Consider the following 26,480-nt stretch of genomic DNA (forward strand, 5'->3'; position numbering starts at 1 on the left):
TGTAGGAAGGCCATGATGGCATCATTAGGGTGCGCCACAGGAACTTTCACCATCGCAGGCCCTTTAAATTGGCCTGAGTTGTGCGCATAGGGACGATCACCTGGCAGAGTGGCATTTCCTGCATGGCGCTGCCCATCAGCATAGCGGTCTGCAGCACCTGCAGTCAGGGTACCCTCACAGTGCCGGTGGTCTTTCTGGCAGTTTAGCATCTCAGGGAAGCGCAGCCAGTGGCGAGCCCATTCCATGGCCGGCCAAGTTCAGCAAGAACATTTACTTCACTCCCTAATCCAGCCCCTCCCTCTTGTTTCCACCAACCCCACATCTCCTCCAGTATTGCAAGGAACAGAAGGGGAAGGAATAATATTGAAGCAGATACTGCAGAGCAAACGCACACAAAAAGGGATTGAATTATACTAGTTTGAAGCTTGTGAGCAATAGTGCCATGTTAAATATGTGATTAGTGTGTTTGGGTATGTGTGTGTGAGAGAGAGTCCACACCCAGCCCTAGTCCCGTCCCTTTGCATAGGCCACATCTGGATCTAATCCTGTGCATCTCACCCTCCTCCACAGTTCCGCTTCCTTTTTTTTCTACAAATTAAGCTCTGTCAAGGACCATTAGTAATCCAGAAGCTCTACATCTGGCACCATAAACTTTACATGCAGTGTAGTATTTGGGGTTTTTGTTTTATGCTCTCATATTTATGCAGCATTTTGTTTGCATTCTATGCAAGGATCCTCGGGGGCTCTGGCAAAGGAGTACATTTCTCTGTACCCAGCATCTACGGTGACAATCTATGACCTGCCTAACATTGTGCAAACTGCAAAGAAGCACTTTATATCCCCAGACGAACATCGGATCAGTTTCCAGGAAGGTGGGTTTAAGTCACATTATTCAGTTTTTGTTATCTATGCAATTCATGTGTAAAATACATGAAATAAAACATGACAGCAACAAGCATGAATATTGAAATGATCCAAGAACCAAGATCTGCAGATGCTGTGAACTGATACACTTTTTCTAGAGTGAATATTACACTATTATTAACTAACATTTTGGCCAATGGCTGGAAGCTTATATGCCATATGTATGCTTTTTCCTTGTTCTAAGCCAGTGTTTCTCAAGCTGGTCCCAGAGTACCCATTAGCCAGTCTGGTTTGCAGGCCAGCCACAATGAATATGCCCGAGATAGCTTTGACTGCACTGCTTTCATTGCATGCAAATCTCTCTAATTGTTGTGGGTGTTCTGAAAGTCAAACCGGCTAAGGGGGTTACTCCTGTATCAAGAGAAACAGTGCTCTAAATGGCTCATAGATGCACAGCCACACCTGCAAGCCAATCAGGGAGATGAAGCATACAAATGCCAGGGCACCAAAGCTGGGATCCCAATTACTTTCTCAGGACCTACACAGTAGGGATCTGAATCGTTTTTTGACGATTTAAAATATCGTCCGATATATTGTAAATCGTCAAAAATCATTAGAGGCGATATTTAATAGGAATTCCCCCGATTTATCGTCAAAAATCGTAAATCGGGGGAAGGGGGAGGGGAAGGGGGAGGGCGGGAAAACCGGCACACTAAAACATCCCTAAAACCCACACCGACCCTTTAAAATAAATCCCCCACCCTTCCGAACCCCCCCAAAATGTCTTAAATTACTTGGAGTCCAGTGGGGGGATCCCATTGTGATCTTCCACTCTCGGGCCACGGGTGCGTTGATAGAAATGGTGCCAGCGTGACCTTTGCCCTGTCATATGACAGGGCAAAGGTAGCGCCGGCGCCATTTTGCTTCCTGTCCCCCGACGTCACGAGCATAGGAGATCGCTTCCGGACCTCTGCTGGACCCCCAGGGACTTTTGGCCAGCTTGGGGGGGCTTCCTCACCCACACAAGACTTGTCAAAAGTCCAGCGGGGGTCCGGGAACAACCTCCTGCACTCGAATCATGTTGCTGGACGGCCGGCGCCATTTTGCAATATGGCCGGCGCCATTTTGCAAAATGGCGCCGGCCGTAAGGCAACACGATTCGAGTGCAGGAGGTCGTTCCCGGACCCCCACTGGACCCCCAGGGACTTTTGGCCAGCTTGGGGTGGCCTCCTGACCCCCACAAGACTTGCCAAAAGTCCAGCGGGGGTCCGGGAACAACCTCCTGCACTCGAATCATGTTGCTGGACGGCCGGCGCCATTTTGCAATATGGCCGGCGCCATTTTGCAAAATGGCGCCGGCCGTACGGCAACACGATTTGAGTGCAGGAGGTCGTTCCCGGACCCCCACTGGACCCCCAGGGACTTTTGGCCAGCTTGGGGTGGCCTCCTGACCCCCACAAGACTTGCCAAAAGTCCAGCGGGGGTCCGGGAATGACCTCCTGCACTCGAATCGTGTTGCCGTATGGCCGGCGCCATTTTGCAAAATGGCGCCGGCCGTACGGCAACACGATTCGAGTGCAGGAGGTCATTCCCGGACCCCCGCTGGACTTTTGGCAAGTCTTGTGGGGGTCAGGAGGCCCCCCCAAGCTGGCCAAAAGTCCCTGGGGGTCCAGCTGGGGTCCGGGAGCGATCTCCTACGCTCATGATGTCGGGGGACAGGAAGCAAAATGGCGCCGGCGCTACCTTTGCCCTGTCAGATGACAGGGCAAAGGTAGCGCCGGCGCCATTTCTATCAACGCACCCGTTGCCCGAGAGTGGAAGATCACAACGGGACCCCCCATTGGACCCCAGGTAATTTAAGACATTTTGGGGGGGTTCGGGAGGGTGGGGGATTTATTTTAAAGGGTCGGGGTGGGTTTTAGGGATGTTTTAGTGTGCCGGTTTTCCCGCCCTCCCCCGATTTACGATATACACGATATTTAAAAAAACAAAACCGCGACGATCCGATTCCCTCCCCCCCAGCCGAAATTGATCGTTAAGACGATCGATCACACGATTCACATCTCTACTACACAGTAGGGATGTGCATTCATTTTGAATGAATGCGCAATCCACAACTTATAGATCGTTTCATTTGTGGGTCCACGAAACGTATAGTGAACCCCCACAAATGCAACGTAGTTAATTAAATTTAAAGGGTTGGTGTGGGGTTTGTTTTTTGTTGTGTTTGCAACTTTAATGAGAAATGAATACCAAATTCAACTAATGAACAGATCGGGTTTCCCCCCATTGACCGAATGCAATGTATTTGGGTCCCGATGAATACAAATACCGAATCCAACGAATACTTTAAGAACATAGGAACATGCCATACTGGGTCAGACCAAGGGTCCATCAAGCCCAGCATCCTGTTTCTAACAGAGGCCAATCCAGACCATAAGAACCTGGCAAGTACCCAAAAACTAAGTCTATTCCATGTTACTGTTGCTAGTAATAGCAGTGGTTATTATCTAAGTCAACTTAATTAATAGCAGGTAATGGACTTCTCCTCCAAGAACTTATCCAATCCTTTTTTAAACACAGCTATACTAACTGCACTAACCACATACTCTGGCAACAAATTCCAGAGTTTAATTGTGCATTGAGTGAAAAAGAACTTTCTCCGATTAGTTTTAAATGTGCCATATGCTAACTTCATGGAATGCCCCCTAGTCTTTCTATTATCTGAAAGAGTAAAAAAAACGATTCACATCTACCCATTGTAGACCTCTCATGATTTTAAACACCTCTATCATATCCCCCCTCAGCGTCTCTTCTCCAAGCTGAAACGTCCTAACCTCTTTAGTCTTTCCTCATAGGGGAGCTGTTCCATTCCCCTTATCATTTTGGTAGCCCTTCTTTGTACCTTCTCCATCGCAATTATATTTTTTTTGAGATGCGGCGACCAGAATTTTACACAGTATTCAAGGTGCGGGCTCACCATGGAGCGATACAGAGGCATTATGACATTTTCCGTTTTATTCACCATTCCCTTTCTAAGAATTCCAAACATTCTGTTTGCTTTTTTGACTGCCGCAGCACACTGAACCGATGATTTCAATGTGTTATCCACTATGACGCCTAGATCTCTTTCTTGGGTTGTAGCACCTAATATGGCACCTAACATTGTGTAACTATAGCATGGGTTATTTTTCCCTATATGCATAACCTTGCACTTATCAACATTAAATTTCATCTGCCATTTGGATGCCCAATTTTCCAATCTCACAAGGTCTTCCTGCAGTTTATCAGAATCTGCTTGTGATTTAACTACTCTGAACAATTTTGTATCATCTGCAAATTTGATTACCTCACTTGTCGTATTTCTTTCCAGTTCTTTCCAGCCTTGAAAGTTCATCTTTGATTGGTTCTTATGTTAATCCAATAAGATGTATCTTAACCTGCAAAATCTCCTTTTCAATCTGCAGGACCAAAAGGGTTACTAGAACCCTGCACTATCATATAATGTAAAAAAGGAAGGTTTTTAAAAATTTATGAAATGTATGAATGTTATCTTGATCTTTTCTCTAAGGTATTTTATGTAATCTAAGCACTCATTATGGATTATTTATGAAATATAGAACTAAATGTGCTAATTTTTTTCCCTATGGACAAAAATGGAGAAAACCCTTTGCCCTATCTGGCCCACTTGTTTCAATGAGCTGGTACAGTGCCAGTTAGGGAACACACACCCCTATTTTCAAAGTTGCCTTAAACATTAATGTGAAAAAATGCATAATCAGGTAGATTTGAAAAGTGATGAAAAGCTATTGATTTGTACAATGCAGCTAACAGAGACTGCAGTGTACAAATCATTAACTCCTATTCTTTGAATTTTTATCACTTAAAAGGTCTAGAATTCTTTAATGATATGAATTTTACAAGGAATACCTCTGAATGTTTCTGTAACAACACCCCCCAATAACCTCAACCCACCTCCCAAAAACTCACTCCGAATCAAAGTGCCCCTTTACAATGGTCCATACACAGAGTATCAGGCTGGGCCTTATGAAGAATCTCTCTCTCTGCAAGGAACTTTAACATACATGCACCGGCTGAGGAACGTTATGCACATATGTAGCCACTTTTGCAAGGCTTTTAAAATCTACCTCATTATTTTACTGCAGGCACCATTATTTTCAAGGTGCTTATTCACTAAAACCATTTGTTCTCATGCATTAACGCTTAAAAATGAATTGTCAAAACTTGTGCACTTAAAAATTAGCAGTTCCACATGTAAAATAGCATGTCCTCGCATGTACGGTATTTAAAGCCCATCCAACATGCATATGTAAGCAAGCATGTGCGAGCAAACTTGCACATGTAAAAAATGGTGCGTTCCAGGGCTGTTCCTGGGTGAGGCCAACAGTTACACGTATAAGTTATTATTTTAGATCCTGTGAAAGCAACTTGCCTAAGTTACTGATGTATATTTATACCTTCTAATTATCTGGTGTCAGTGACAATAAAAGTCTTTATTGTTAAATGTGGACCTGGTAATTTGTGCGAGAAGAGTTCAGGCTGAAGAACCAGGAGAGTCTCGATGAGCTGCAGATGGACTGAGTGAACTGGTAGACTAATTGGTAAAACTGGACATTTCCTTACCACACACAAGTTAGAAAATCCCCAACATACACATGTAAAAGCCAGTTTACAGGGGGATAAATGCATCTAAATAAGGCGAGTAAAATCTACTCAAGTGTCCATTTAAAATTTGAAGTACAAATACATGGTTATATCATTTACACACACTCATCTGACTAAATTCTGACTAATTTGGCTAAGTAGCGCCTTACTACTTAGACAAATTTGAATTTATCAGGATAAGTAGCACTTTTTTTTAGACTTAAACAGCTGTCTTACATACCCAAATAAGTCCTAAAAAAGCAAATTAGATGTGCATATGTAATGTCCCCTTGACTGCTTACCTCACGGGTCATTCCTGGGTTCGGGACTGAACTGGCGGGAGCCCCCCTAGGGCAGACTCTGTCGGTCCTCACTAGGGATGTGAATCGGGCTTCGGACGATTGAAAATATCAGACGATATTTTCAAAATCATCAGAAATCGGGGGCTCCCAAGAAGAGAACCCCACGGTTTTGTTCCTGGGGTTCTTTTATCGTTTTGGGGGAGGGCGGAAAAACGGCATACCAAAAGAATCCCTAAACCCACCCCGACCCTTTAAAGCTGTTCCCTTAGCTTCCCCCACCTTCCCGAACCCCCCAAAAACTTTTTACAAGTACCTGGTGGTCCATTGGGGTCCCAGGAGCGATCTCCTGCTCTCGGGGCCATCGGCTGCCACTAATAAAAATGGCGCCGATGGCCCTTTGCCCTTACCATGTGACAGGGTATCTGGGCAATTGGTCAGGCCCTGTCACATGGTAGGAGTAATGGACGGCCAGCGCCATCTTTAAAAATGGACCACCAGATACTTGTAAAAAGTTTTTTTTGGGGGGGGGGGGGGTTCGGGAGGGTGGGGAAAGCTAAGGGAACAGTTTTAAAGGGTCGGGTGGGTTTTTTGTTTATCGGCTCAGGCACAGCCGATAAACAAAACCACGAACGGGCCGCACAAAAAAAAATTAACAATGTGAATCAGAACCGGAATCGGAACCGATTCCGGTTCCGATTCACATCTCTTGTCTTCACGTTCTTGGCGCCTGGTGCCTCCACTTGAGAAGTTGTTGGTGGGATTTCCCTCCCTTTTCCCCAGGAAAACAAATGGGACAGAACAAGGCTGGCAGTATGTACAAATATATACAGGTTTATTCAATTATACAAGTATATATATTTCTACATGACTATGTACATTGCTAATTAGGGCTGTGAATCGGTACCGGACTCATTTCCAGTACCGATTTCGGGTAAAAACCATGGGAAATCTTCATTCCTGCGATTCTTACCTGTTTTAATCGGGAGTGTCATGCTGAAACCCCCCCCCCCCCACCCTAACCCTTTAAATTTAATCCTTTCACATCCCCCACCCTCTCTGATCCCCCCTCCCCAAATTTTTTACAGTACCTGGTGGGCCAGCGGGGGTTCCGGGAGTGATCTCCTGTGCTTGGGCCATCAACTGCCACTAATCAAAATGACGCGATGGCCCTTCGCCCTTAGCATGTGACAGGGTATCCGTGCCATTGGCCGGCCCCTGTCACATGGTAGGAGCACAGGATGGCCCGGCCAATGGCACAGATACCCTGTCACATTGGCGCCATTTTGATTAGTGGCAGCTGACGGCCCGAGCACCGGAGATCACTCCCGGGACCCCCACTGGACCACCAGGTACTTTAAAATTTGGGGGGGGGGGTTCGGGAGGGTGGGGGATGCGAAAGGATTAAATTTAAAGAGTCGGGGTGGGTTTGGGCTTATTTTTAAGTGCCCTTTCTTCCCACCCCCCCCCCAAAACGACAAGAGAACCCTAATTTCGTGGGGTTTTCCTATTGGGTTTGAGGGCCCCCCGAATTCTGATGAGTTTGAAAATATCTTCCAATATTTTCAATCAACAGAAAAATGATTCATATCCCTATTGCTAATAGGATGTCAAGCAGTCTCGATCTACACTAGTATATACATTTCTACAAGACAGCAAGAACATTTAATATTTGGTAATTTGGGGTCATTGGCCCCCACAGTATACACCCTACATAATAGAAGGGACCTCTTGCATTTCCGCTTACTCAAGTATTATTATTATCCCCCCCCCCCCCCTTTTTAACCCAAGTCTCACCCATGTGAAAAGATACAACTGGGCTGGTAGGCAGTGTTGGTCTAGGGTGGGGTCCATTGTATCTAATCTATCTCCTTCTGCTCTGCTGAGAGACCTGACTCAACCTCCTGATCTGGCAGCCTGTGAGGGGACTTCCCTTCCCCCTACTCTATCCTTCCTACCCATTCCCCTAACCTTCCTGCCCTCTAGCCCTGTTCTAACCCCCTCACATTCCTTTAACTTACGGTTTGTGCCTGCCTTAGGGCAGGCGCAGGTTGCATGCGTCAGCACTCTGCCAGCATGCAATCCCCCGGCACAGCAGCAAATGGCCGCTGTGCCGGGGACCTTTAGCGCTGCCCCACCCACCCCCTGGACTGCCCAACCCCGCCCCCGTTCCTTTTTCGAAGCCTGGGACATACGTGCGACCCTGGGCTTTATGTGCATTGCCGGGCCTTTTTAAAATAGGCCTGGCACGCGTAAATCCAGAGGATTTATGCATGTAGGTGTTTTAAAATCTACCCCTTATATGCTATTTTATAATCTGCGAAAGCAACATGTGTACGTATGTTACCTGCGTATATTTCACCTGCTAATTATCAGGTATAAATGAAAATAAAATGATAGCCAAATACTGGCTGGGTGAGGGGTCAAGGTAAACTGGAGAGATGGACTGGAGATAAACTGGGCAAACTTGTGGATTAATTGGTAATTAATTGGTAAAACTGGTAATTTCTTTTTTGCACGATGACAAGTACTAAGGAAAATATGCGAGTTAAAACTCCACATGTAAATGATTAAAATTCGGAGCACAAATATTCATGTATAGGAGATTTGCACCACTTATCCAGATAAATTTTGACTTCTCTGAGTAAATAGCAGCTTTGACGTCACTTAGCCAAATAAGTCTCAAAAAATGCTACTTATGTACTTGACAAAGGAAATGCTTTGCTTCCTGTACCTTCAAGTTATATGTAAACCGATGAGATATGTAAATCGAACACAGTATATAAAAACAATAAAATAAATAAATGTGGCTAAGTAATATAGAGAGGTGAATTTGAAAAGCTCTGCGTGCACCAAAACCGGAATATATGTGCACAAGTTGGGCTGGCGCACACCGAGCAGATTTTAAAAATTGGACAGGTATGCGCATATCTCCTGCTACATGCACAAATAAAAAGTTTAAAAAATGGGCCGGGGTGTTGGCAAGGTCTGGGCGGGGCATGGGTATTCCTGGATTTCACAATGAAACCAGCTCGTAAATCCTTATGCACACAAGTGTGCTCCAGGATCCCCTGCCACGTACATTTACTTCTGCTATGGATGGTGGGTAAGTAATAAAATAAAAAAATCTAGGCATGTCACCAGGGTTTTAAGGGACAGGAGCTAACAAAGGACAAGGGAGGCTTTTTAACTAGGGCAGGTTAGGAAGTCCGATCCCTTACCTGAGCGAACTGGGAATGAACTAGCTTAACTGGCAATTGCATTGGCATGCGTGCCTATTAAAATCCCTTCACTTATGTGGTAGAAGCAGCATTTGCATGAATAGGCGCATGCCCACTTAAAACTGTGCATATGTGCATGCATTCAGCCTACTTTATACTATGCGCGTATATATGCGAGCGTGATATAAAATGGCTGCATCCCTTGGCACAAGCCGGCAAACATGGGCACATGTGCGCACAATTTTAAATCAGTAATTTTCAAAAGCCAATTTGTGCTAAGACAGTAACTTTCATACCGGCCTGCTCCCAGGGAAGTGGCTTTTTTATTACATATGCGTGCTTATAAAAATGTGCCTAGCCACACAGGTGCACTGAATTTTAAGTGGGTGTGTGAATGTTTGCGAAAATCTCACTTCTACAACATAAGTGTTGGGATTTTAAAAGGGGCACACACCATTGCCACTAAAACCAGTTTGCCCAGTTAAAAGATAGATCTTCCAAAACCCCCTACTTTAATAGCTCCCATTCCCTTCTCTTAGCCCCAATCTTTAAAACTATTCTGATCTGCCTAGATTTTTTTTGTTTTATCACTTAAATGTCTTCCATAGCAGAACTAAAGTCATGCAGCAGGGAACCCCGGCACACAACAGTGTGCATAGCTATTTAAGCACAAATTTCAGGTTAAAATCCTGGAATGTAGAGGAATGCACTCTTGGAGATCCAAGATGGTGTCTTAGCGAGTTGAGCTGAAGCATCCGACTCTATGCTTGCTTTTTGCCTTATGCAATGCCTCATTCTGCCCACAAGTTTAGGGCAAAAGAGCAGTTGGTTTCAGACGCTCTCACGCCCATTCCATTGGTGGGTCCTATGGGCGCTCACATTTGACAGAGAGCTGTAAACTCGGGAGAAGGTTCACTGGCCGGCGTTTGGGGGGGAGATGAGCCTGAACCTGTCCTTGAGCTAGTGACATTGTTGTCCCTTGTGGAGAAGTCTGTACCCATTAACCCCGCTGAAAGACGTATCAAGCTACCGTTGCGAGACATGGAGGCATTGAATTTGGACTCCTTCACTGGGTCTCTTCCAGAGCCCGTGGCACTGGAGGAAGGCATCTCAGCCCCTTTGCAGATCTCTGGGGATTCAGGAGAGATTGCTGTAGTAGCTGTGTTGCAACAGGCCGTTCAGAGTCCAGCTGAACATTCATCATTTCGAATCATAGAATTGGTAAGACCCCAGACCTTTAATTTAGAGACTATTTATTTATTTATTTTTATATACTGACATTCGGTTTACCAAAAAAGTAGACAGTGTTGCTTACAGTGGTATCTTTACAGAGTTTCTTATGATAAGACAATAAAGATAGATTAGTTGGACATGCAAGTAAAGGTGAAGTCAATTGGTGTAACAAACATTCATCTTGAGTGGTCTTATACAGAAAGGCAGATAACGTGTTAGTTTCATCATTATAATCAGGTGGTATTCAAGACAGATTTTATCATATAATATCAGCTTCATAGGGTAGTCAAGTGTCAGGTAAAGATAAGTGTGGCACTTTCTAACAGTTATGTACTAAGGGAGTGTAGTAGTTATAGTATGGGGGTATGATGGTTATTGTAAGTCTAGTTGTGTTCACACGAATGCTTTTTGAAAAAGCCATGTCTTCAGCTTTTTCTTAAAAGTTTGTATCAGGGGTTCTAACCTTAGCTCAGTAGTTCATACAATGAATTCAAATATCGCAGTTCAGTTCAGTTCCATTACTAATACTGTTAAAGATCTGGATATCCGATTAAAGAATGTTGAGAAAGAATCTGGAGACCATAAAGTTATGTTGGAATCCTTTAAATCTAATTTGGAGAGTTCTACTATCACATATGAAGCATTAATGAAGGAATACCAGCTACTTCAATTCAAATTAGAGAATATGGAGAATCAAATGAGAGCGAGAAATCTATATTGTATTAACTTTCCAAAAGTCCCACATGTCCCACCTAAGGACATGTGGAGGAGATATTTATTGGAAATACTTAAAATCCTGGAGTATACTCTTTTTCTATTATTTCAAGGATATATTATATTTCCCCATTGAAGAAAAGTCCTTTGGAGAATAAAATGCATGTTCTATTACCTCCCAAGCCACCAAATTTGGATATTTCCGCGGTTTTGGAATTATCTGATAAAAATGTGGCAACGTCTTCTACTTTGATTGTTACCTTTTTGCTTGAGGCTGATAGGGAATGGATCTTTAAAAAAATATTTTGCTCATCATACAGAGCTTTTCTTGAACCATAAATGTAAAATATTCCCAGATCTCTCAAGACAAACCCAGAGGAGAAGACATCAGTTTTTGTTGCTGTGGTCCAAATTTCTTGAATTAGGGGTGCTATTTTTATTAAAATTTCCAGGTAAATATTTGATTAAGCATCATAAGGTTTCTTATCTGTTTTTCCAACCTTACCAATTAACAACTTTGCTATCTAATAAAGTTGGGGGGCAGCTCAGCTCTTCTCCGGTTTCTGTTCAATGAGCTCCATAATGTCGCAATTTGACCTCTCATAAATGATATGCTGCACTATTCTTGCTAGATTTGATATAACTTGATAATTTTCCTATGGATATTGTAAATCTTGGATCACCATATTGTGGGCTAGGGATGTGCATCCGTTTTCCACGGATTTGTAATCCGCAACTTATTTTTTGCTATCTGTTAAATATTTGGGGAGGCGAAACGCATCGCAACTCCCCACATATTAAACAGATTTCTGTTTTATTCGGCCTCCTAAATAAAAATTTAAACCCCTCCACCCTCCTGACCCCCCCAAGACTTACCAAAACTCCCTGGTGGTCCAGCGGTGGGGTCCGGGAACTCACTCACACCCTCGGTTCTAGTTTCATCATGGCGCCGATAGCCTTTGTCATAGGGGCTACCGGTGCCATTTGTCAGCCCCTGTCACATGGCCATCGGCGCCATCTTGTGCTCCTACCATGTGACAGGGGCTGACCAATGGCACCAGTAGCCCCTGTGACATAGTATGGGCAAAGGCTATCGGCGCCATTTTGAGTCCTGGCCTGGCGTCAGACGGCAGGTCGCTCCGGGACCCCCGTTGGACCCACAGGGACTTTTGGCCAGCTTGGGGGGGCCTCCTGACCCCCACAAGACTTGCCAAAAGTCTAGCGGGGGTCCGGGAGCGACCTCCTTGCACGCCGGCCGTCTGATGCCGATACTCAAAATGGCGCCGATCGCCTTTGCCCTCACTATGACACTATGACACTATGACATAGTGAGGGCAAAGGCGATCTCGCCGTCATAGTGAGGGCAAAGGCGATCGGCACCATTTTGAGTATCGGCATCAGACGGCCGGCATTCAAGGAGGTCGCTTCCGGACCCCTGCTGGACTTTTGGCAAGTCTTGTGGGGGTCAGGAGGCCCCCCCAAGCTGGCCAAAAGCCCCTGTGGGTCCAACGGGGGTCCCGGAGCGACCTGCCATCCGATACCAGGACTCAAAATGGCGCCGATAGCCTTTGCCCATACTATGTCACAGGGGCTACCGGTGCCATTGGTCAGCCCCTGTCACATGGTAGGAGCACAAGATGGCGCTGATAGCCATGTGACAGGGGCTGACCAATGGCACCGGTAGCCCCTGTGACAAAGGCTATCGGCGCCATGATGAAACTAGAATCGAGGGTGTGAGTGAGTTCCCGGACCTCACCGCTGGACCACCAGGGAATTTTGGTAAGTCTTGGGGGGGTCAGGAGGGTGGGGGGTTGTAGTTAATTTTAATTTTAGCTGGGACACTAATTTAACTCGCCGTAGTAACGTATTTACAGATCGACAACTTATGGAATTCTCCATACTTCCGCATGAAACGGAATTGACCCCCCACGAATACGTATCACGTATGCAACGAAAACTTTTTGGCTGCACATCCCTATTGTGGGCTTGTTAGACCCGTGGTATTTGGTAGTGTATTTCTTTATTTTTCTCTTAATTTCTAAATTGCTGTAATATTACATGTATTTCCTGTCAAGTGTATGCTTGATATTACATTTATCAATGCATAAATTAAAAAAAAAATCCTGGAATGCCCATGACCTGCGTCTTTTTGAAAACTTTTCATTTATGCACGCAGCGGGAGATGCATGGGAGATGTGTGCATATCCGGGTGGCTTTTAAAATCCGCTCAGCATGCACAAGCCCAAAATATTCGCACATCCCCTAATTGAGGCGCGCGTCAGACTTTTAAAATTCACCTGTTAAAGGGTAATGTTAAAAGAAGTTACACATGTAAAAGACACTTACTATCGTTGCAATTTTTCAGAAGCCATTTACTCACATACAGCCAGATTTTCAAAAGTGGTTACATGCTTAAAATTGGGTTTTACACATGTAAATGCACTTTACTCGAATAAGTGAGATTTTGAAAATTGCTACAATATAAGCCATTGAATTGTGCATAGGATTTACTCGCATTAAGTGCACTTTATTACAGTAAATTTCAAAGTGGTGAGCTGACGCCCATGAGCATGTTTATTGGCCTGTGCCCTGGGACACAGCTATTTTATAACACAAACACGAATATGCGCGCATGTTATAAAATAGCCTAGCTGTGCACACAAGTGCACCCAATTTTAAATGGATCTGCGCCTGTGCGCGCAAAAGCACTTGTTTGGATCCAGCCTGCTATGCAGGCTCCCTGCCAACAGAGGTTCCCATGGAACTCTACCTGCTCTCACCCCAGCCATAGTCTCCATGGGCTCATGACTCAGCAGGGCTTGGCCTATTTAGCCCTGTCTCTTGCAATACCCGATGCCGGATCCTACTCTGCCTTGCTTTCCCTGTGGCCTCCAGGCCTTCCAGCTCTGCTTTGCCTAGACCTGTGGCCTTCTTAGGCCTTCTTCCTAGCCCTTTGAAACATAGAAACATAGAAACATAGAAATGACGGCAGAAGAAGACCAAATGGCCCATCCAGTCTGCCCAGCAAGCTTCACATTTTTTTCTCATACTTATCTGTTTCTCTTAGCTCTTTGGTTCTATTTCTCTTCCACCCCCACCATAATGTAGAGAGCAGTGATGGAGCTGCAACCAAGTGAAATATCAAGCTTGATTAGTTATGGGTAGTAGGGGAAGTAACCGCCGCAATAAGCAAGCTACACCCATGCTTATTTGTTTTACCCAGACTGTGTTATTCAGCCCTTATTGGTTGTTTTTCTTCTCCCCTGCTGTTGAAGCAGGGAGCTATGCTGGATATGCGTGCAGTATCAGTTTTTCTTCTCCCCTGCCGTTGAAGCAGGATATGCATTGAAAGTGAAGTATCAGGCTTATTTGGTTTGGGGTAGTAACCGCCGTAACAAGCCAGCTACTCCCCGCTTTGTGAGTGCGAATCCTTTTTTCTTCTCCCCTGCCGTTGAAGCAGAGAGCTATGCTGGATATGCGTGAAGTATCAGTTTTTTCTTCTCCCCTGCCGTTGAAGCAGAGAGCTATGCTGGATATGCGTGACGTATCAGTTTTTCTTCTCCCCTGCCGTTGAAGCAGAGAGCTATGCTGGATATGCGTGAAGTATCAGTTTTTCTTCTCCCCTGCTGTTGAAGCAGAGAGCTATGCTGGATATGCGTGAAGTATCAGTTTTTCTTCTCCCCTGCCGTTGAAGCAGAGAGCTATGCTGGATATGCGTGAAGTATCAGTTTTTCTTCTCCCCTGCCGTTGAAGCAGAGAGCTATGCTGGATATGCGTGAAGTATCAGTTTTTCTTCTCCCCTGCCGTTGAAGCAGAGAGCTATGCTGGATATGCGTGAAGTATCAGTTTTTCTTCTCCCCTGCCGTTGAAGCAGGGAGCTATGCTGGATATGCGTGAAGTATCAGTTTTTCTTCTCCCCTGCCGTTGAAGCAGGGAGCTATGCTGGATATGCGTGAAGTATCAGTTTTTCTTCTCCCCTGCCGTTGAAGCAGAGAGCTATGCTGGATATGCATTGAAAGTGAAGTATCAGGCTTATTTGGTTTGGGGTAGTAACCGCCGTAACAAGCCAGCTACTCCCCACTTTGTGAGTGTGAATCCTTTTTTCCACATTTCCTCTTGCTGTTGTAGCTTAGAGCGATGTTGGAGTCACAGTAACCATGTGTATGTTTATTGAATAAGGGTATTGACTCCAGGCAGTAGCCGTCATTCTGGCTAGCAACCCACTCTTTATTGACGGCCTCTTGATTTTATGGATCCACAGTGTTTATCCCACGCCCCTTTGAAGTCCTTCACAGTTCTGGTCTTCACCACTTCCTTCGGAAGGGCATTCCAGGCATCCACCACCCTCTCCGTGAAGAAATACTTCCTGACATTGGTTCTGAATCTTCCTCCCTGGAGCTTCAAATCGTGACCCCTGGTTCTGCTGATTTTTTTTCCTACGGAAAAGGTTTGTCGTTGTCATTGGATCATTAAAACCTTTCAAGTATCTGAAAGTCTGTATCATATCACCTCTGCTCCTCCTTTCCTCCAGGGTGTACATATTTAGATTCTTCAATCTCTCCTCATAAGTCATTTGATGAAGACCTTCCACCTTTTTGGTCACCCTTCTCTGGACCGCCTCCATCTTGTCTCTGTCTCTTCGGAGATACGGTCTCCAGAACTGAACACAATACTCCAGGTGAGGTCTCACCAAGGACCTGTACAAGGGGATAATCACTTCCCTTTTCTTACTCGATATTCCTCTCTCTATGCAGCCCAGCATTCTTCTGGCTTTAGCTATCGCCTTGTCACATTGTTTCGCCGACTTCAGATCATTAGACACCATCACCCCAAGGTCTCTCTCCTGCTCCGTGCACATCAGCCTTTCTCCCCCCCATCGAATACAGTTCATTCGGATTTCCACTCCCCATATGCATGACTTTGCACTTCTTGGCATTGAATGTCAGCTGCCAATTCTTCGACCACTCTTCCAGTTTCCTTAGATCCCGTCTCATTCTCTCCACTCCTTCCGGCGTGTCCACTCTGTTGCAGATCTTAGTGTCATCCACAAAAAGACATACCTTACCTTCTATCCCTTCCGCAATGTCGCTCACAAAGATATTGAAAAGGACCAGTCCCAACACCGATCCCTGCGGTACACCGCTTAAAACCGCTCTCTCTTCAGAGAGAGTTCCATTTACCATCACACATTGTCTTCTGTCCGTCAACCAGTTTGCAATCCAGGCCACCACCTCGGCACTCACTCCTAAGCTTCTCATTTTATTCACCAGTCTCCTGTGCGGGATAGTGTCAAAAGCTTTGCTGAAATCCAAGTAGATGACATCGAGTGCTCTTCCTCGATCCAATTCCTTGGTTACCCAGTCAAAAAAGTCAATCAGATTTGTCTGACAGGATCTTCCAATGGTGAATCCATGCTGCCTCTGGTCCAGCAATTCTCCCGACTGTAGATAGTTCACTATTCTCTCTTTCAACAGTGACTCCATTACTTTTCCCACCACCGAAGTGAGGCTAACCGGTCTGTAGTTACCAGCCTCTTCTCTGTTCCCACTCTTGTGAAGCGGGACCACCACCGCTCTTCTCCAGTCTCTCGGCACCACTCCTGTTTCTAGGGATCTATTGAACAGGTCACACAGCGGAGCCGCCAGCACATCTCTGAGCTCCCTCAGTATTCTGGGATGAACTTCATCAGGCCCCATGGCTTTGTCCACTTTCAGTTTCACCAGCTCTTCCCATACATTTTCTACTGTAAATGGAGTTACATCTACTCCATTCCCCTCCAGTTTCTTGTTAACTAGTGTCGGTCCTTCTCCAGGGTCCTCTTTAGTGAACACAGAACTGAAGTATTCATTTAATATTTCTGCCATTTCTTCGTCTCTCTTTGGCCTTTTCAGACACTCTGCCTAGTGGCCTTGGGTCTCCTGCTTGAGGCCTTCTGTGTTATCTGTTCTGTCTAGTCTTTGCCTTGTCTGTGCCTTGCCTTTGTCCTGTCTTGTTCTTGGCTGTCTGGCCTAGGCCTGTCCCTGGTATCCATTCCCTGTATTCTCAGTGCCTTGCCTTGTCACAACCTGCTTAGATTAGTTCCATGGGTGGTAGCTCCTAATAAGGAACCTAACATTGTGTAACTATAGCATGGGTTAATTTCCCCTATATCCATCACCTTGCACTTATCCACATTAAATTTCATCTGTCATTTTGATGCCCAATTTTCCAGTCTCACAAGGTCTTCCTGCAATTTATCACAATCTGCTTGTGATTTAACTACTCTGAACAATTTTGTATCATCTGCAAATTTGATTACCTCTCTCATCGTATTTCTTTCCAGATCATTTATAAATATATTGAAAAGTAAGGGTCCAAATACAGATCCCTGAGGCACTCCACTGCCCACTCCCTTCCACTGAGAAAATTGTCCATTTATTCCTACTCTCTGTTTCCTGTCTTTAGCCAGTTTGTAATCCACGAAAGGACATCACCACCTATCCCATGACTTTTTACGTTTCCTAGAAGCCTCTCATGAGGAACCTTGTCAAATGCCTTCTGAAAATCCAAGTACACTACGTCTACTGGTTCACCTTTATCCACATGTTTATTAACTCCTTCAAAAAAATGAAGCAAATTTGTGAGGCAAGACTTGCCTTGGGTAAAGCTATGCTGACTGTGTTCCATTAAACCATGTCTGTGATTTTGATATTTAGAACACTTTCCAATATTTTTCCTGGCACTGAAGTCATGCTAACCGGTGTGTGGTTTCCTGGATCACCCCTGGATTCCTTTTTAAATATTGGGGTTACATTAGCTATCCTCCAGTCTTCAGGTACAATGGATGATTTTATTGATAGGTTACAAATTTTTACTAATAGGTCTGAAATTTCATTTTTTAGTTCCTTCAGAACTCTGGGGTGTATACCATCCAGTCCAGGTGATTTACTACTCTTCAGTTTGCCAATCAGGTCTACCACATCTTCTAGGTTCACCGTGATTTGGTTCAGTGCATCTGAATCATTACCCATGAAAACCTTCTCCAGTATGGGTATCTCCCCAACATCGCCTTCAGTAAACACCAAAGCAAAGAAATCATTTAATCTTTCTGCAATGGCCTTATCTTCTCTAAGTGCCCCTTTAACCCCTCGATCATCTAACGGTCCAACTGACTCCCTCACAGGCTTTCTGCTTTGGATATATTTAAAAAGTTTTTTACCGTGAGTTTTTGCCTCTACAGCCAACTTCTTTTCAAATTCTCCCTTAGCCTGTCTTATCAGTGTCTTACATTAAACTTGCCAATATTTATGCATTAACCTATTTTCTTCTGTTGAATCCTTCTTCCAATTTTTGAATGAAGATCTTTTGGCTAAAATAGCTTCTTTCACCTCCCCTTTTAACCATGCTGGTAATCATTTTGCCTTCTTTCCACCTTTCTTAATGTGTGGAATACATCTGGACTGTGCTTCTAGGATGGTATTTTTTAACAATGACCATTAGAGATGTGAATCGTGTCCTCGATCGTCTTAACGATCGATTTCGGCTGGGAGGGGGAGGGAATCGTATTGTTGCCGTTTGGGGGGGTAAAATATCGTGATATATCGTTAAAATCGTTAAAACCCGCTAAATCCCACCCCGACCCTTTAAATTAAATCCCCCACCCTCCCGAACCCCCCCCCCAATGACTTAAATTACCTGGTGGTCCAGCGGTGGTCCGGAACGGCAGCGGTCCGGAACGGGCTCCTGCTACTGAATCTTGTTGTCTTCGGCCGGCGCCATTTTCCAAAATGGCGCCGAAAAATGGCGGCGGCCATAGACCAACAGGATTCGACAGCAGGAGGTCCTTCCGGACCCCCGCTGGACTTTTGGCAAGTCTGGTGGGGGTCAGGAGGCCCCCCCCAAGCTGGCCAAAAGTTCCTGGAGATCCAGCGGGGGTCAGGGAGCGATTTCCCGCCGCGAATCGTCTTCCGTACGGAAAATGGCGCCGGCAGGAGATCGACTGCAGGAGGTCGTTCAGCGAGGGTTCCGGCGCCTCGCTGAACGACCTCCTGCAGTCGATCTCCTGCCGGCGCCATTTTCCGTACGGAAGACGATTCGCGGTGGGAAATCGCTCCCTGACCCCCGCTGGACCTCCAGGAACTTTTGGCCAGCTTGGGGGGGGCCTCCTGACCCCCACCAGACTTGCCAAAAGTCCAGCGGGGGTCCGGAAGGACCTCCTGCCGTCAAATCCTGTTGGTCTATGGCCGCCGCCATTTTTCGGCGCCATTTTGGAAAATGGCGCCGGCCGAAGACAACAAGATTCAGTAGCAGGAGCCCGTTCCGGACCGCTGCCGTTCCGGACCCCCAGGTAATTTAAGTCATTTGGGGGGGGGGGGGGGTTCGGGAGGGTGGGGGATTTGATTTAAAGGGTCGGGGGGGGGTTTTAGCGGGTTTTAGTGTGCCGGCTCACGATTCTAACGATTTATAACGATAAATCGTTAGAATCTCTATTGTATTGTGTTCCATAACGGTTTAAGACGATATTAAAATTATCGGACGATAATTTTAATCGTCCTAAAACGATTCACATCCCTAGCCTCTTGCACACTTTTTACTTTTGTAGCTCCTCCTTTCAGTTTTTTTCTAACTATTTTTCTCATTTTATCAAAATTTCCCTTTTGAAAATTTAGCACGAGAGCCATGGATTTTGTTTACTGTCCCCCTTCCAGTCATTAATTCAAATTTGATCATATTATGATCACTATTGCCAAGCAGCCCCACCACCGTTACCTCTCTCACCAAATCCTGTGCTCCACTGAGAATTAGATCTAAAATTGCTCCCTCTCTCGTCAGTTCCTGAACCAATTGCTCCATAAAGCTATCTTTTATTCCATGCAGGAACTTTATCTCTCTAGTGTGTCCCGATGATACATTTACCCAGTCAATATTGGGGTAATCGAAGTCTCCCATTATTACCGCACTACTAATTTGGTTAGCTTCCCTAATTTCTCTTAGCATTTCACTGTCAGTCTCACCATCTTGACCAGGCGGACAGTAGTATACCCCTATCACTATAGTCTTCCCTGACACACAAGGGATTTCTACCCATAAAGATTCAATTGTGCATTTAGTCTCATGCAGGATGTTTATCCTGTTGGACTCTATGCCATCCCAGACATAAAGCGCCACACCGCCTCCTGGGTGCTCCTCTCTGTCATTGTGATATAATTTGTACCCCGGTATAGCATTGTCCCGTGGTTGTCCTCCTTCCACCATGTCTCTGAGATGCCAATTAAGTCTATGTCATCATTCACTACTATACATTCTAATACGAGCATCTGTTTTTATCCCGCTTCTTCAGGCTGATTTTTTCATTATTTTGCTCAAGTTGCGGAAGTGTCTTATATTAAGTGCCCCTTGCTACAGGCATTTAAATTGTGTGGCCATCATCATTTTTTTTTTATTAAGTAAATATGCATTTTTCTCCACTGCAAATAAAAGTGTCACAACAATACTAAGTAGGACACACTTATCATAACAAAGAGGACAATATTTTTTTATTTCTCATGAGCCTTTGACTCGCAAATTGACTTTACTCAACCTCCGGGGCTGGAGTTAAATTTGCCGTGTTAAAAAGCGTGCATTAGGCGCTATTAGCCTCATGTACATGGACTTTACATGTGATAGGTGCTATTGGCTATGTATTTGTTAGGGTGTGTGTTTTGTGCTCACTAATCTCCTTATTGCATCAGGTGCTAGTGTTAGAAATATGAATCGGAACCGGAATCTGTTCTGATTTCGGTTCTGATTCACATCGTTAATTTTTTTTTGTGCGGCCCGATCGCAGTTTTGTTTATCGGCTGCGCCTGAGCCGATAAACAAAAAAACCCACCCGACCCTTTAAAATTGTTCCCTTAGCTTTCCTCACCCTCCCAAAAACCCCCAAAACATTTTACAAGTACCTGGTGGTCCAGTGGAAATCCCGGGAGTGATCTCCTGCTCTCGGGGCCATCGGCTGCCACTAATAAAAATGGCACTGATGGCCCTTTGCCCTTACCATGTGACAGGGTATCCGTGCCATTGGCCAGACCCTGTCACATGGTAGGAGTAATGGATGGCCGGCGCCATCTTTAAAAATGGGGGGGTTCGGGAGGGTGGGGGAAGCTAAGGGAACAGTTTTAAAGGGTCGGGGTGGGTTTAGGGATTGTTTTGGTGTGCCGTTTTTCCCACCCTCCCCCAAAATGATAAGAGAACCCCAGGAACAAAATCGTGGGGTTCTCTTATTGAGAGCCCGATTCACATCCCTAGCTAGTGTAGCGCGTCTAAAATGTGCACCCAACTGTACGTAAACCTGGGCGCATGTTATTGCATAAGCCCAATAATGTATCTGTGAGGGAGAGAGAGGGAGTGTGTGAGAGAATGAATGTGTTATTGTGCGTGTTTGTGAAAGAGAAGATAAAATTTGTGTGGCCCTACTTCTCCCAGTCCATGAAGATCTTAGGGTGACTGTAAATCAGATCCCAGGAATGGAGAGCAGGAGATTTTGTAATCCTAATTAGTTTTGATTATTGGGTGTAATTTGTTTCTGCTCTTTTGAAATATTTATTTTTTGAGGGGGGGGGGGGATAGATTTTTAATTATTGGATGTTTTATTCATCATGAGCCAGATTTTCAAAGGGGTAAGATACTCGCGTACCCCCCGAAAACCTGGCCCAAACACCCCTGCATGCGCCGAGCCTAGGTTGCATAGGCTTCCGGCATGCGCAAAGCCCCAGGACACGCGTAAGTCCTGGGGCTTTCTTGGGGGGGGGCATTTCGGGGGGCACGTTGCGATCTGTGCGTCATCGGGGGAGGTGTCACATTCAGCGCATCATCCGGGGGCGGCACCATGGGTGTGGTTTCAGCCTGGGGGCGTTCCGGGGGCGTGACTATGGCCTCCGGACCAGCCCATGAACCGGAACATGGAGCGCGGCAGCCGGCCCGGCTGCCGCGCTCCATGAGCAGGCGTAACTTTCATGATAGAGGTGGGGGGGGGGGGGTTTAGATAGGGCCGGGGGGGTATGGGTTAGGTAGGGGAAGGGAGGGGAAGATGGGGGGAGGGCGAAGGAAATGCTCGGCGCGCGCAGGCTGCTGATTTCGGGCAGCCTTGCAGGCGCCGACCCCGGATTTTAATCAATACGCGCGGCTACGCGCGTATCTATTGAAATCCCGCGTACTCTTGTTCGCGCCTGGTGCGCGAACAAAAGTACTCGTGTGCGCAGATTTATAAAATCTGTCCCCATATGTTTTGAAATATTTTATTGATGTTTGGGAGATTTTGGATATTCTATTCATTAACTGGTTTGAAATATTTCTTTTATGAATATGATTTTATTATTATGATTAATGTTTTATATTTCTTGATTTTATTATTTAATTTTTATAAAGAATGGTAATGTGTCTGTTTTTCCATTGTTGCTCTGCTTATAGTGGCTGGCGTGTTCTGGATTCCAGTTCCAGTTCAGTTCTTCTCAATATGTTTCTGTTTATAATTTCTGATCTCTTTATTCCATTTTTGGTGAGGGTCTGTCTGTGTTCTGCATGTATGAACGAGGTGAGGTATTTTCCTGGCATGTAACTTCTGTGAAGGGATCTGTTACAGCCTGGCTTCCTAATTAGAGTTTATTGGTGCTCTAGGGCCTGGTGTAATATATTTCTTGCTGCCTTTTCATAGATAAGGTTGTTAGGGCTGTTTACTAAATTGTAATGGTAACTCTGTTTATTCATGGATTTTTGAGGGCCAGGCCCACACCCAACACACCTTACAAAATGTCTAATTCCAAAGGAGTTCCAAGTGTCTTTTTTGTGGAGTTTTCTGGTTGGCACCACAGGAGTGCATGTAAATATAATATGTATGTTGTAAGTGATATATTTGCCTCAAAGACTACTTTTGAATGTTCTTTTTCATGTAAAATTTGTTATAAATTCATAATGTAATTGTGTGTGTCTGTAAAGGGTGTGGGAGTGTAGGGGAGTGGGAGGGGGGCATATGTGGAAGGCTGTAAGATTTACCTAGAGTACCTAATACCCTTCCCTATCTATGGGTTTCAGGTGGGGGGGATGTCAATTTTTAAATATAGATTGCAGGAGGGAGCTGAGTTGGATTTGAGAGGCCCGGGACAGAGACTGAATGAATCGCGGGTGGGGGAAGCACAGAAATTGCTTACACATGCTAGCACGGGCCCTGCCCATAAAGGCACTTCCACATGAATATCCTATGGACAATTCAATGGCATATATTGTAGCCATTTTCAAATGCCACTTACAAGGGTAAAGTGCATTTATAAAGATAAAACCCAGTTTTAAGTGTGTCAATTCTTTTGAAAATTACCCCCCACCATGAATAGGGATGCTAATTAGCAAATAGAGAACTGACTAAGCCATCTTTATTTCAACATTTTTTCAACGGAAGCATTTCAGCTTCTGCATAAATTTTCAATGTGCACACTTCGGTGACTTATTTTATGTACATTGAGGATAAGTTTATAACAGTTCTTAAAGGTACTTTGTAGCTTGAAGTTTCAAAGTGAGTTTATATATCTTCCCGCACTTACTCTACCCATGGAAGGGAATCCCGCCGGGGTACAGGGATAATTTGGGAGGTACCACAAGTTTTTAAGAAGCGGAAGAAAGGCTTGGGCCTCCGCTGCCACCTTTATTTTTGAAACTTCTCAGGGGGTTGGGAGGGGGCTTGGGTTCTACTCCCCCGCATTTGGTTTACAACTTTATGAAATGTGGGAGGGATCAGGCCATTAGGGCATGCAAGTTGTTTTTTTTCAAATATTCAGTAAGCCAGCGAGCCACAAAATTATCCAGATAACTCTATCCTGGTACATTGGCTGAGTATATTCAGCAGGGATGTGCAGAGCAAAATTTTATGTTCATATTTCTTATGTCCGAAAGTGGGTCCCACTTGCGGCCAATATGGACATAAAAAAAATCCAATGAGTTGGGTATATGTACATATGTGCAAAAAAAAAAAATTTAAACCCCCTCACCCTCCTTAATCCCCCCCCCAGACTTACCACAACTCCCTGGTGATGGAGCGAGGAGTGAGGACGCCATTTCTGCAATCCTTGGCGAGAAGCATGTGACGTCGGCGGCACGTCGAGTGACGCCGGCGTCACATGATTCCCGGCGAGTTCGCGCCGGACGGCTCGTTCGGCCCAAAAAGAACTTTTGGCCAGCTTGGGGGGGTCAGGAGGCCCCCCCAAGCTGGCCAAAAGTTCTTTTTGGGCCGAACGAGCCGTCCGGCGCGAACTCGCCGGGAATCACGTGACGCCGGCGTCACTCGACGTGCCGCCGACGTCACATGCTTCTCGCCAAGGATTGCAGAAATGGCGTCCTCACTCCTCGCTCCATCACCAGGGAGTTGTGGTAAGTCGGGGGGGGGGGGGGATTAAGGAGGGTGAGGGGGTTTATATTTTTATTTTGGCTCAATAATCGCGATTTCCCACATATCAAACATATCTATGTTCGATATGTGGGAAATCCGATCGTTTATGTCGAATCAATTTTTTAAGTTAAAAAAAAATATGAGTAGCGTTTTACTAATGCGGTCAATCCAAATGCACACCCCTAATATTCAGCAGAAGATACATTCCACTGAATATTTGGCTAAGGTTATCTGGGTAAGTTTGCTCTGTAACTACACTCAGTAGCCTGCTGAATATGGACCTTAATATGTTTAGCATTTTATGATCTTAGCATAATGGAGGTCATTTTGTAACAGCCTGCATAAGAAAGCTGGCAAAGAGATGCATAAGTTACACCAATTTTCAAAGTGAACTTAAAGCACGTCGTATGTTCAATTTGAAAATTATCTCACTACAGCTACCTGAAAATAATTACACAGGCTAATCTGCATGCAGGAAACCTTTGAGGGAAATTTAAATGTATACTTTTGAAAAAGTAAATATATGCACGTAAGTCCAAACTCCTTCCTATCTCCGCCCCCGGAAATGCCTCTGCTCAGTCCAGGTAAACTTACAATTATACAAGACATACACAAGTAAGATTACCTGCATATCAGGTGGGCAATTTTCTAAAAGGCTGTTTCCCTGGGTAAAGCACAATTTTATCTGAGGAAATGCTTTTGAATATTATCCTCCTTACATATAGTATTTTATGCCCTAACTATTCATATTGCTGATGTTGCTTTTGATATTAGTTGTTTTATTACTATAAATGTAATAGTATTATCTGTGATAGAGTTATTGTTTATTTTATTTGAACTTTTCATATGTTTCATTTGTCCCCCCCCCCCCCCCCCCCCAGCATTGGACTTGTTTATGAAAAAGCAGGTAATAAATTGTTAAAATAATATAAATAAATATCACAATTCATGCACAATTCATATTTACTTCTATGTTGCAGGAGACTTTTTTAAAGATTCAATTCCAGAAGCTGACTTGTACATTTTGTCTAGGATCATACATAACTGGACAGAAAGAAAGGGCTTACATCTCCTTGAAAAAGTTTACAAGGCTTGTAAACCAGGTATGCCTTTGACCCTTGAAAATAGTTCCTGTACCCTGTGAATTTTGAAAGGTGGAGCAATCTATGCTGAATCATGAATAATTTTTCCTCACCCAATATTTATTTATTTAGATTTTTATATTCCACTTTTCAGCACTTCTAAGTATTCAGGTACTGTAGGTATTTCCCTATCCCCAGGGGCCTTACAATCTAACTGAGTCATTCATCAAAATGCATTATGGCCTTAATACGCATGCAATAACACGTTAACGCCATAATGCAAGGTGTGAATGCAAATGTTTTGGAGAGGCGGGATTAAGGAGGAGCTTGGGTGGGATTTAGTTAAATGAGGGGTTTTATTGCACCATGTGATAGCATAACACATAGTTTTAACACCAGAAATAACTACACCTTTTTTCCTGGGGTTAGGCTGTGTGATATGGCTATAATGCAATTCATGACAAATTTTGGGAATTGCATTTGGCCATTTCTGGGGGAGGGGGGGAGAGCAAGAGAGAGAGAGAGATTCATTGGGGTAAATTTTTTAAAAAAAGCTCGTTTGCGTACTTTTGTTCGCGCTTCAGGCGCAAACAAAAGTACGCTGGATTTTATAAGATACGTGCGTAGCCGCGCGTATCTTCTAAAATCCTGGATCGGCGCATGCAAGGCTGCCGATTTTGGGCAGCCGGCGCGCGCCGAGCCGCGCAGCCTGTCTCCGTTCCCTCCGAGGCCGCTCCGAAATCGGAGCGGCCTCTGAGGGAACTTTCTTTCGCCCTCCCCTAACCTTCCCCTCCCTTCCCCTACCTAACCCACCCCCCTGGCCCTATCTAACCCCCCCTCCTACCTTGATCCACGGATTTACGCCTCCCGGAGGGAGACATAAATCCAAGCACGCCAGCGGGCTGCTGGCGCGCCGAGACCCGACCCGGGGGCGGTTCTGGAGGGCGCGGCCACGCCCCCGGAACGCCCTGGGCTGAAACCACGCCCCCGGGCCCGCCCCCGAAATGCC

General features: G+C 45.1%; 1 protein-coding gene across 2 annotated transcripts in view; it reads left to right on the forward strand.

Annotated features, from left to right (window-relative positions):
• Positions 1-26,480, forward strand: part of LOC115092615 (acetylserotonin O-methyltransferase-like) — a 103,492-nt gene that overhangs the window by 64,674 nt on the left and 12,338 nt on the right. For both annotated transcript variants that reach the window (XM_029603652.1, XM_029603653.1), the window contains exons 6-7: positions 732-872; positions 25,370-25,492. In XM_029603652.1, coding sequence (XP_029459512.1) covers positions 732-872; positions 25,370-25,492 — 264 coding nt within the window. The remainder of the gene's footprint in view (positions 1-731; positions 873-25,369; positions 25,493-26,480) is intronic.

Source organism: Rhinatrema bivittatum, chromosome 5 (genome assembly GCF_901001135.1).
Source record: "Rhinatrema bivittatum chromosome 5, aRhiBiv1.1, whole genome shotgun sequence".
Classification (NCBI taxonomy): domain Eukaryota; kingdom Metazoa; phylum Chordata; class Amphibia; order Gymnophiona; family Rhinatrematidae; genus Rhinatrema; species Rhinatrema bivittatum.